The sequence below is a fragment of the Spinacia oleracea genome, chromosome 1, assembly GCF_020520425.1.
Source record: "Spinacia oleracea cultivar Varoflay chromosome 1, BTI_SOV_V1, whole genome shotgun sequence".
In the NCBI taxonomy this organism is placed as follows: Eukaryota; Viridiplantae; Streptophyta; class Magnoliopsida; order Caryophyllales; family Amaranthaceae; genus Spinacia; species Spinacia oleracea.
Genome location: NC_079487.1, coordinates 117,435,066 through 117,446,781, shown reverse-complemented (window position 1 = coordinate 117,446,781; position 11,716 = coordinate 117,435,066). Strand labels below are relative to the sequence as shown.

Below are 11,716 nucleotides of genomic sequence, written 5' to 3'. Positions count from 1 at the left end.
GGCTCCATTTGGCTAAATTAATTAAAATAAGGCTGAAACTGATAAGTTACCTGAAACTGGTAAGATAGTAACTTAAATAGATAAGATGATGAAACTAATCAATTAGCTGATTAGATAAATTATTTGGTAAAACTGGTTGTTTAAGTTATTGATTTTAGTTAACATATACTTCCTCCATTTTTTTTAATTGCACCATCTGGAATTTCACGCTTGCCAATGCACTATTTTACTCACTAATATCTCTCAGTATACATTTTAAAATATTATAAAAATTTGATAATTTGAAAGTATATTTCGAGACGAATCTAACAAGATCCCACATGAATATATTTTTCCTTACATATAAATTACAAAAAATAACTATATAAGAATATGTGAATAGTGCTAAAACCAAGATGGTGCAATTATTAAAAAATGGAGGAAGTATACTCGATCTTATACAACATTACTTTTTTTAAGTTATTGAGCTTGTAACAAAGGATGGGCTAGTAAAAATTATTGTCGTATTGAATACCCCGTAACGATCCGTAACAAGGTAAGATAGAGGTAATCAAGGAATGTCAAAAGTAATAATTTAGCAGTATTATTTGAAAGAATCAAAGTCATCATTTGCTAATATTATGGAGTAAATAGGTCTGGAGGTCCCTAAACTTTGCCAAAAGGAGCAGTTAGGTCCTTCAAGTTTCAAAAGGAGCATTTAGGTCCCTCAAAATGGATGGAAACCGCTGCTTTTTGACTTCTGTTACTAACGTCTGTTAAATGAATTAAAAATAAAGGCAAATTAATATAAAGGGCAGAAAAGGACAAAATAACAGTTACTTTTACATATTAACAATAATTAAATAAAGGGAAACCCTTTTAAGTTAGCTTTTTAAAAAAAACTAGCAGTTCAAAGTATTTAACAAGGCCATTTGTACCCAAATTATTCAACACTTAATAAAATAAAATAAAGGATCAACGCTTCCTACTAATCAAATCCCCCAAATTAACACACCCAACAAGCATAGGTTAATCAACAACATTTCTCAGAGACAATTTATCAAACACCTTGTGTGCACACCCAAGTAACTTACATTTCCGGTAAAATTCATCCGAGCTCAAACCCATAAACTCCATGCATCATCATCATCTTCAATCTCATGTTTAATCAGCAAGTCAGCAACTCATACATGAAATCTAACGAGCCTACGACTAATGAGGCAATATTAGGTACTTCCGTTTTTCTACAGTCTAATGAGTGTCAATTTGTCTTAGAGTTAGTGTAAAATGTGATACTTTACAACTAAGGTGTGTTTTGGGAGCTTTGTAAGGCCGTAAGGATTTGCATCTCCACCATGTCAATATGTCGTACTTAATTTTAGGATAATGCAACACCCTTATGGGCTGTATATAAGGAGCTAATACTTGCTATCACATTTGGTATCATAGATTGGTAGGAGAAAAAGATAATGAGCCTCTGAGTGTTGGCATCACACCCTTCAATATAATCTGTTTAATTTTGCAAATTTATTTCTATTGTGGGTTTGCCTTGTCTCCGTTTTTTAGGCTTAAGCATTGAGGGCAATGACAAATGTGAAATTACAATGGAATTGTTGGAGAAATCCAGGAATTAAGAAAGAGAAGCAGATTGAAGAGAATCCATAATAAAAGAGGAGAGAGAAAGAGAGAGAAAAAAGGTAGAAGAAGAACTAGTGGTAGTAGCAGACATCTGGGAGAAGAGAATTTGAAACTTTAGAGTTGTGGAACAACAACAATTAGCTGAAGTTTATGGCGATAATTGCTGAAAATTTGGAGTAAATTTGCTTGGGTTACTCACTAAATTCGATTTGATTAGGAAGAGTTGTGGAAAAACCTAGAAAAGGGGAATATAAAGGGTGAAACGTGTAAATGGAGAAAAAGCCATATGAAAAAGCTAAGTAAGTTGAAAAAGCTAAGTCATAATTAAAATCAGCTGTTTTCATTTATTTATACACGTGTAAATTAATTTTCCTTTTCTTTAAAGCGGTTTTATTATTATTTTATTGAACTTAACAGAAAATGAAACGGTGTTAACAAAAGCAGCTGATTCCATCCATTTTGAGGGACTAAAATGCTCCTTTTGAAACTTGAGGGACTTAACTGCTCATTTTACCAAAGTTTAGGGACCTCCAGTATAGTTTACTCTAATATTATGTCAAAAAAATGTCAAAGTGTTGCATGACAGTCAAGTATTCCATATACTCCGTATATAATTGGAGTCAAATATCACCATGTGATGATGCAGCCATGTGATCACATTTGATTGATTTTTTTTTTTAAATTTTAAATAAAACAAACAATTCTATTTTGCAGAATTTATTTGCTGGTCCCTAAAATTCTTTCTCCATCTTCATTCCTCAATTGAGCTTCTACTTTCTTCCGCCTTGGCCTCTCTAATTCATTTATTTCTCGTCCTAATTAACATTTCTCTGTATATATATTTTTTTGTTGTAACTCGGACTTACTTATAAATTTGTTGAAATATAATTAAAATAAAAATAAGTTAGGAAGGAACATAGACCAATTAAAATAACTGACACAAATTATGGTACAAATTAGTGTAAAAAAAGATTTGATCCCCTTAGTGATAGTGCACCCCAAAATATGTAATGATTGAAAATTTGACCATTAACATCTTTTTGGTGAACATTTTTTCATAAATGATCGTTTCATGTCAACTTTTTTTTTTTAGGTTTTTTCTTGCAAAAGTGATTCCCCTATTTCATAATAGTTTGAACAAGTTTCATTTTTTATCTGTCTCATCGAATTGAACGGATTTGAAATTATAAACACTTTTTTTTCTTTAACATATATAAAAAAATTGTATTTCCTACTTTTTTTTGGAACCAACTATCTCATTTCATACTCTTTTTCATTAAAGTGACACTTTTAGTGCACCACATGACTCTCATCCCATCTACTTCTATATATATACTAAAATAACAATATAATTATCCAAAAATAACTTATCTCCTAAAACTATTTGCATACATAAATGTTCAAAAAATATGGGATGTAGGGAACGTTGAATGGGTAGTTTAGAACTGTCTGGTTCTTAGGTTTTTTAAATTATAACTTACGTAGTACTTCGTACTGTTACAAACTGTATTTTGAAATATGAAAACGAAATTATAGAAACTAGATTAGGACGAGATTATCTTTGTCCTTAGGATAATATTAACCCCCACTATAATTGCTGATGGGATTCAAAGCTAATCTACCCCCAGGATTCCCTAATCATATGAACGGATTACATCAATATCATCTATTCTCAAGAACATGTGTTTATCAGAAATATGAATGAAAAACGTAATTAACATTAACCTTCTGCCTTAGGTTAAATAGGAAAATAATATGGCAGTTACAAAAGTAATCGCCTCTGATATTATCCTATTTAATTAAATAATTAATTAATATTTAAATTAATTAAAATATTTAATAACCGCAAAAAGATTAATCGTTAATTAGATCCTTAAATAAGCCGTGCGCGGGCCACGTGCTAAGTGCTAAGTCTTGATTAATAATATATAGCCATATTATTAACCCAACACTAGCAAACAAGCCCAATGCCTCACTTGGCCCAATGACTCAAGCCACAACATATTTAATAAGTCAAGCACATGGGTATATTTAAAGATATACAAAGGTTCATATTTCTTCCATGTGGGAGAAAACTCCCACACAACAAAGTGAAGACTATTATATCTAACACGTACTACATATGAGAAATAATTTGTTGCATGTACATGTATAATTTTAGACTAGGTGTATCGTCAAGGGAGCGTTTGGTTGATTTTAGGTATGAGGTATGTGTTACGATATCAAATCCATGGATTTGGGATGAATCATACTTGAAATCGATCCCATACTTTTAATTTATGTGCTTGGTTGCATAAAACTCAAAGTCCCAACATATTTATATTATTTTAACATGCAATAAAAAATAAGAATCAAATTCCAAACCCATACAAAATGCCCCTAATTATGTTAACTTTAAACCTTATTAGAAGATAAAAATCGAAAAATATTTTAATTTTCTGCTTAATTTTTATATCGATTGTTTTTAGTTTTAGAAAAAATAAAAAGAAAAAAAAGAAAAATGGTAATGAGACGGATCTGATCTGATTTTTCAGAAATAAAACTTAAATAAAAAAATCTACAATTATTAATATTAACCGATTTTCCTGTAAAATAAATGTTATTCAAATGTTTAATATTGTTATTAAAATTACACATTATTTGTTTGACTTTGCTCATTATTAACTATTCCTTATATTACATAGACTTGGACATGATCTAGATAGATCGGTTATCATTTGGACATGATCTGCACATATGAGTTCTGGTCTAAACATGTCTTCGACAGATCGGCTCTCTCAACAAGCCGTTTGTACTCTTCTCACAACTCAAAGAGTGTACTCTTCTCTCCCTTCTCTCTACGAAAACAAAAAACCCCAAACCTAGACGCCTTGTTTGTCGGCGGCCTGAGTACGCCGTTCATCTCAGGTCGCCGGCAAGCATTATTTCTTGTTTTCTTGCCTAATTAAGTGTTGTTATTTCTAGAGGAAATTTTTATCCAGATCTCAAAACCCTAGTTTTGAATTTGGAGCCTCTAGTTAGTAGTTGTTGGATTTCCGGTAGAGAAGAGGAAGAAGGAGACAAGTGTTTTGACGGAAGCTCCACCTCCTCTTAGTGCGCCGCCCTTCTCATCGGAACTCACCGGATCTAGGTGTTTGTTGCTTTAGCCCGTTCAACCAATCAAGGGTGTTTTGGTTCGTTCATTTTTGAAGGTTATTGGTTTCAGATTTCAACTTCATCCATTCCGAGTACTTTCTAATCATCGCCGCCGCTATTAATTGTCGGTAAAGGCAAAGCGCCGCCGCTTTTAATTCCCAGGTAAAAGGTTAAGTTTTTAGGGGGTAGGGTTTACTTCCTAATTGCCGCCGCTTTTTAATTGTTGGTAAAGGCAAAGCGCCGCCGCTTTTAATTCGCAGGTAAAGGTTAAGTTCTTAGGGGGTAGGTTTTTCGGGATAGGATTTCTGAGTTTGGGTTGTGATCTGTGTGTTTGGAAGTTAAGCTACTGTTTTCTAAAGGGTTTCTAACCGCCGCCGTCTTGTAGTGTCGGGAAAATCCCGATCTTGCCGGTAAAGGTAAAGATTAGGTTTGGGATTCAGTTTGTGCTAATTACTTTCCTACATTTTCTGTAACCTTCTTGATTATGATTATGTTAGCTTGTTTGGTTGTTCTACTGTGGTTATTCGGGGTGCATAGGTCGTTGGGGATAGCTGTGTTGGTTCTTTTCGTTTTTGATGGTAAAGGTTCTTGTCTGATTGTTGATTGTAGTGGTAATCAATTGTGGTTTCTATCTCCTTTATCTGTTTCGATAGGTGATAGTTTGTGGGTATGGTTGTTTAATAGGTTTGAAGTAGCAATTAGTTTGGTTAATAGTGATGGGGAGGTTGGTGATGTTTTCCTCTCCTCTGCAGTAGGGTGTTCCTTTGTTAGAGGAGTTAGGTGTGTAATCTCCCCGGAAGGGATTGGAGGTGGGCATTCAATTAGCTCAACAAGGGAAGGAGTTGTGGGTTCTAGGAAGGGTCGGGGTATAAGAGATTTGGTTGTTGTGTGGTCTTTGAGGTCAACTTTTGTTAGTCCTCCTTTTAGGTTAGCGTCAAGAGTTGTTTTTGACGCTTTCAAAAACCAGTATTTGAGCGCTGCTCCCCATTTTTTGGGGATTCATAGTATGCTACCCAAGTCACTGAAAGTGACTGTAAACGCTTGTGTAACTTTCACGAGTTTGAACCAAATTACCCTCATCTTTGTTACTCTTTTGCTTCTTTCGTTGTTTCTCGTGTTCTACAGGATGTTTAGGGAACCTAGGGAACCTCCATGTGGTAAACAGTTAAGCTACTGCTCTATCTCTCACAATGAAATCACAGCCACCGGTAATCTTGGCATAACAAAGTGGTGTAAACAAGTTTCAACAATGAAGGACCGCCACGAAAAGAGCCGGCTACCCTTGCAAATTTTAAGCTTATGCATTCAGTTGGTTTCATAGTATGTGTAATAGTCCTTAAGGACCTTAATGCTTTATTTAGTTTGTAATACTTTTTAATTTATGTAAAATTAAGCCTATGTCAAAAAAAAAAAAAAAAGACAGATCGGCTCTAATCTGTACATGTTTTGCACATATTGTGTTATAACGGATGCAAAGAAAGAATAAATAACGTAATAAAGAACGCAGAGAATTTAACGTGGTTCACTAATAATGTGTTAGCTACGTTCACAGGCAGAGGGGAGGAAAGTTTTATTGATCTTGAGGATTACAGATTACAAAATACTACTAGGTTATGACCTAGAAAGTTTGTATAGTAATCTCTAGACAGATCCCCGTGCTGGGGCGTTGCAGTAAGAGGCTTGACCGATTCAAGTCATTATTATCTAACATATTGGTTATGATGGATAGATCGTTTCTAATTAATATGGACATATGGTATCTAATATAGACATGATTAGTATAAATCTGTCTTGATTTGAAAATACAGGCTTTGATCTGAAAGTTCGATTTGTTTTAGGCACTTGGTTTCGATCTCGAATTTCTTTTCTTTTAAGCATACATATATATTTATATATATAAATTCACATTGTCGGAGCAAAAGATCTTGCATATATCTGGTGTACAATAAATTTATTATACATATGGATAACTTTTAATATGTTTTGATTAACTTTTTATCTTATGAAGTAATTTCGACTGGTAAACTTTTTAAGCGGTTTAAAGGATTATATAGTTACCTTTATACATTCATTAACTATGAGTGATTTTGAAAGAATATTTTTTTTTATTAAAAAGAAAAAATTTATAACAAGACAAATTTTATATGAAGTGTTATAATAATAACTTAAATTTTAAGCATTTTAAGTTTATTTTACACTTATCTTATAATATTTATTTTATACTGGTCTTAATTAAGAGTTTCTGTTGTCCAAATTAATAGAGGTGGAAGGGGACAATTACCATTTTGATAAATCTCATATCAAACTATCAAAATTAATATTTTTTTTCGTCATCAAATTAAAAATGAGAAATTGCTATCTCAAGAAAATGAGGAACATATGTTGCTCATAAATAGCAAAAAACATGTAATAATAAATTATAGTCTAAATTGAAAGGCTAGCCGGATATTTCTCAAGTAACACAACCAAAAACACAATAATTCATGGAAGAAAAAAAAAAAACAAAAAAACAAAATTCAATCCTCTACCATTACCATTTACCAAACTTTCCTTGTCTTCCACACTTTTGAAATTTAATCCCAATCTATTCTATTCTTAGCCTAATTTGTTCCTCCCATTTGGTCGGTAATTGTGTTGTTCCTTTATGCCACCAAAATTATTGTATTAGCACCTTGACCTATCTCTTTCGCGAGAGAGGTCTAGGCCAACAAATTAAAATCGACATCAATTGTGACGTTCCCCTTTGTAAAGGGCGGTATCATCTGCCCTTTACACCCTCCCTTGGCCACTCTACCATACATATATGGCTTCCTTGCAAAACAAACCACGCCATGATCTTGTTTTCTTGTTCATCTTCCTCCACATTGCTATTTCTTATAGCGCCGCTTCTTCATTAGACGATGCAAATGCCCTTTTAAGGCTTAAGGAAACCCTAAAAGATGAATCCGATTCCCTTTCGAGTTGGGATATCGTATCTCCGTGTTCCGGGACCAAGAATAATTGGGTTGGTGTTATTTGCTCACGAGCTGGTAATATTTGGGGATTAAGGCTTGAAAATATGGGATTATCCGGATCCATTGATGTTGATTCCCTTTCCAGATTATCCAAATTACGGTCTGTAAGTTTCATGAATAATAGTTTTAGTGGGCGAATGCCTGATTTTAGGAAGTTAACAATGTTGAAGGCGTTATTTTTGTCGAAAAACAAGTTTGAAGGTGCTATTCCACAGGATGCATTTAAAGGGATGAGACGTTTAAGGAAAATTCATCTAGATTCTAACAATTTTAGTGGTGAAATTCCTAATTCTTTGGTACCTTTGAGTAAACTTGTGGAGTTAACTCTTGAGGGTAACCAATTTCAAGGCCTTATTCCGGATCTTACTTCAAGTCGTTCTCTTAAACTTTTTAATGTTTCCAATAATCAATTGCATGGTCCAGTGCCTGTTGGCCTTTCCAAATTTGATCCAAAGGCTTTCTCAGGTATATTTCATTCTTCCTTTTATATATACATTGTTTCTTATGCGTGCATTTCGATATTATTTACTATATTTTGATCTTATTTGTACATGTCATATGACTTTTTTATGTCTCCATACAATTGCTGCTTGGATAAAATCGTAATTTGGATAGAATTATTGTTTAGTCACAAATTTTCTTGTAATGAGTTGAGGTCTTGGTCTAGTGACAAAAGCAGAAAACCTGTACAGACAGGTTAGAATGTTGTCAAATCCCCGTCCCCATTTACTCCCTCTGCCCTTTATTGTTTGTTCAATTTAACTTTTAACAATTTTTAAGACATGGTTTAAAATGTAAATATCCACAATTTTATACGCGTAAAAGTTATAAAAAATTAATATTTTAAAATTATGCATTAAACCAAGCCTAACAAAGTCGCATATGAATATATCATTTTATATAGGTTAGTGAGAATTAATATCAAACATTTAGTACTTAGAGGGCAAACATGTAGGGACGAAGGGAATATATGATAGAGGTTGGCGAGACGGCTATTTGATATATGTTGCAAACCCATATCAGCCAACAAAACTACAAAATAAGAAAAAAAAAAAAAGTAAAGTATCATTCATAAAAACAAGTACCATTCATGTTTAAAAAATTATCATTATGTGAAAAAAATACCATTTAATTTTTCTATTTGTCTTTTGCTATGATATGCATTTGCAAGCGCATTTACAAGCGCATATCATATATGCAAAAATATTTGCTTATATATATGATACTTCGTATGTTTTAACATAAACAAAATGTTTGGATTTTTGAATAGGAAACAAAGAACTATGTGGACCGCCTCTAGATACATGCACATCACCGCCGTCGGACAAGAAGATAGATACACCGCAACAAACGCCGTCGTCACCGACAATGTTAGGTCCATCAAATACTAAGAAAGGATCATCAATTCCAATTTTAGCGATTGCAATTGGGTTGGGCATGGCAGTGGTTTTGGCAATTTTACTCATCGTAATGGTACTTCGCAATAACCGTTCTGACAGAAACCACGCCTACGACGACAACAATAACACCAATCATAACATTAGACCTTCGTCGTCAACGTCAAGTGTTCCAAGAAAATCTGGGATGACGGAACACAGCGAGGAAGAAGGTATAACAATGGTGGGCGGTGGTAGTGGTGGTGGTGGTGGTCGTAACAGCAAAAGCGACTCAGGAAAGTTGACATTTGTAAGGGATGATAGGGAGAGATTTGACTTGCCGGATTTGTTAAAGGCATCAGCTGAGGTATTAGGAAGTGGGTGTTTTGGTTCTTCGTATAAGGCAACTTTGAATAATGGAAGTACAGTTGTTGTGAAGAGGTTTAAGCAAATGAATAATGTGGGTAGAGAAGAGTTTCAAGAACATATGAGAAGATTAGGGAGATTATCTCACCCTAATTTGCTTCCATTAGTGGCTTATTATTACAGAAAGGAAGAGAAACTCTTTATTAATGACCCTGTTGAAAGGGGTAGTCTTGCTGTCCTCCTCCATGGTACGTACGTCGTCTCTTCCTTATCCATCCATATATGCATCTCAATAAGTATCAGTGTTATTTTCCAAGTTTTTTATTCTATGATTTTCAAAAACATATATTCAAGACATAAAACAATAACTAAAGTGTCCTAAGTTATTTCAAGAGATACCATATATTCTCGAAACAACAGTCTATCAAATATTCACAAGATACCCTTGAATTGAAATAACAGTCTAACAAGCTAAATCAAAAAAGACAAATATTAATCACATCTATATGTGTGTGCGCATTTTTAAATTCATTTAATCTTAGGAAATTTTTTTCATTTTTTGTTTACGACCTTACGAGTTGTATACTTCCTCCATCTTTATAATAATTGCATCATCTGAGATTTAACACTATTTTCATATTCTTATATAGTTATTTTCTGTGATTCATATGTAAGAAAAACATGTGAAATCTTGTTAGATTCGTCTCGAAATATACTTTCAAATTATCAATTTTTAATAATTTTTTAAAATGTATAATAAGAGATATTAGTGGTTAAAATAGTGTATTGACAAGCGTAAAATCTTAGCTGGTGCAATTAAAAAAAAATGGAGGAAATATATCATTACTAACGAAACGGAGATATTTGTTTGAAGCATCTTATGGCTAGTTAATAAAATTCACATAATTAATTTGTAGCTTTGGGGTGCCTAACTACCTTGTGAATATATAAAATAGGTACCCTATGGATTACGTCGAAGGACATGGGTAAGATAATTTTATCAAAGTTTTTTCCTTAAACTATTTTACTTATTGTTCTTTTTTTTTTAAAAAAAAAAAAATACTACTCCCTCCGTCTCTTTTTGTTCTTTACATTTGGTATTTTGCACGCATTTTAACGACTAATTAATGTGCATTGAGAATCCTCTAAATTACGTTTATTTATAATGTTTTCACTTTTATCAAAATTCAGATATTGGAAAAATAAGAAAATTTTAATGTGTCAATGGAAAAGTGTGAGAGATTAAATGACATTTTGGTACACCCAAAAAAGAGAACGTAAAGAACAAAAAGAGACGGAGGGAGTAATATTCTAGAACTTCTTCTTTTCTATTTATTTTTGTTGGAGGGAGTAATCCATTTTTGTTATGTAATTTCCAGGACAAACTCGAGGAAAACCGACCTTAGATTGGCCAACGAGATTAAAAGTAATAAAAGGAGTAGCAAGAGGGCTTTCTTACCTATACAAAGAGCTAGCATGCTTAGTTGCACCTCATGGCCACCTAAAATCATCAAATGTTCTACTCGACAACTCGTTCGAGCCTCTACTCGGTGATTACGCGTTAATTCCTCTAATTAACCAAGAAAATGTGCAAGACATGATGATAGCTTACAAGTCACCCGAGTATTTTAGCAATGGTCGCATCACGAAGAAAACCGACGTTTGGTCATTAGGAATCTTAATCATAGAAGTGTTGACGGGAAAATTCCCGGCATCGTACTTACAACAAGGGAGTGAAGTTGATATGACAATTTGGGTAAGGTCAGTGATCAATGATGGGTATGATAAAACCATGGGCCAAACAAAAAATAGTGAAGGAGAAATGCAAAAGTTACTCAACATTGGTATGGCTTGTTGTGAGAGAAATGTAGATAAAAGGTTGGATGTTAAAGAGGCTTGCGCAAAGATTGAAGAAATACGAGAACGAGAACGAGAACGAGAACGAGAACGTGACAACGACGATGAATTTTACTCGACGTGTGCTAGTACGGAGCCTGATGTTCGTTCCTCTAGAGGAACGTCGGATGACTTCAATGTGATTATCAATTAACATGAATGCATATTCCTCGTAAATCAATAGGGCTAGTCGTTAGTTGTTAACTTTTTTTTGCAAAATACAAATCTTTATGTCCCACATTTTATGCCCTTGGTTCTTTCTTGGTCCGTGCAACGCATTCAAGCCCAACTCCTTATTTCATGATACTAATT

General features: G+C 33.6%; 1 protein-coding gene across 2 annotated transcripts; it reads left to right on the top strand.

The window, feature by feature from the left end:
- Positions 1-7,249: 7,249 nt before the first annotated feature.
- On the top strand, positions 7,250-11,653 carry LOC110783898 (pollen receptor-like kinase 1). 2 transcript variants are annotated; one of them, XM_056841302.1, is made up of 4 exons: positions 7,250-8,231; positions 9,037-9,756; positions 10,465-10,494; positions 10,888-11,653. In XM_056841302.1, exons 1-4 carry the CDS (start codon positions 7,556-7,558, stop codon positions 11,556-11,558), a joined length of 2,097 nt encoding a protein of 698 aa, XP_056697280.1. In that variant the 5' UTR covers positions 7,250-7,555; the 3' UTR covers positions 11,559-11,653. The 2 variants fall into 2 exon arrangements, with proteins under 2 accessions (XP_056697280.1, XP_021843972.2); XM_021988280.2 differs by lacking the exon at positions 10,465-10,494 and having other exon boundaries at positions 7,253-8,231.
- Positions 11,654-11,716: the final 63 nt, after the last annotated feature.

Coding starts and splice junctions, on each gene's coding strand:
- LOC110783898 (XM_056841302.1), top strand. CDS start 7,556: ATGGCTTCCTTGCAAAACAAACCACGCCATGATCTTGTTTTCTTGTTC. Junction 8,232..9,036: donor TGATCCAAAGGCTTTCTCAG/GTATATTTCATT, acceptor ATTTTTGAATAG/GAAACAAAGAACTATGTGGA. Junction 10,495..10,887: donor GATTACGTCGAAGGACATGG/GTAAGATAATTT, acceptor TGTAATTTCCAG/GACAAACTCGAGGAAAACCG.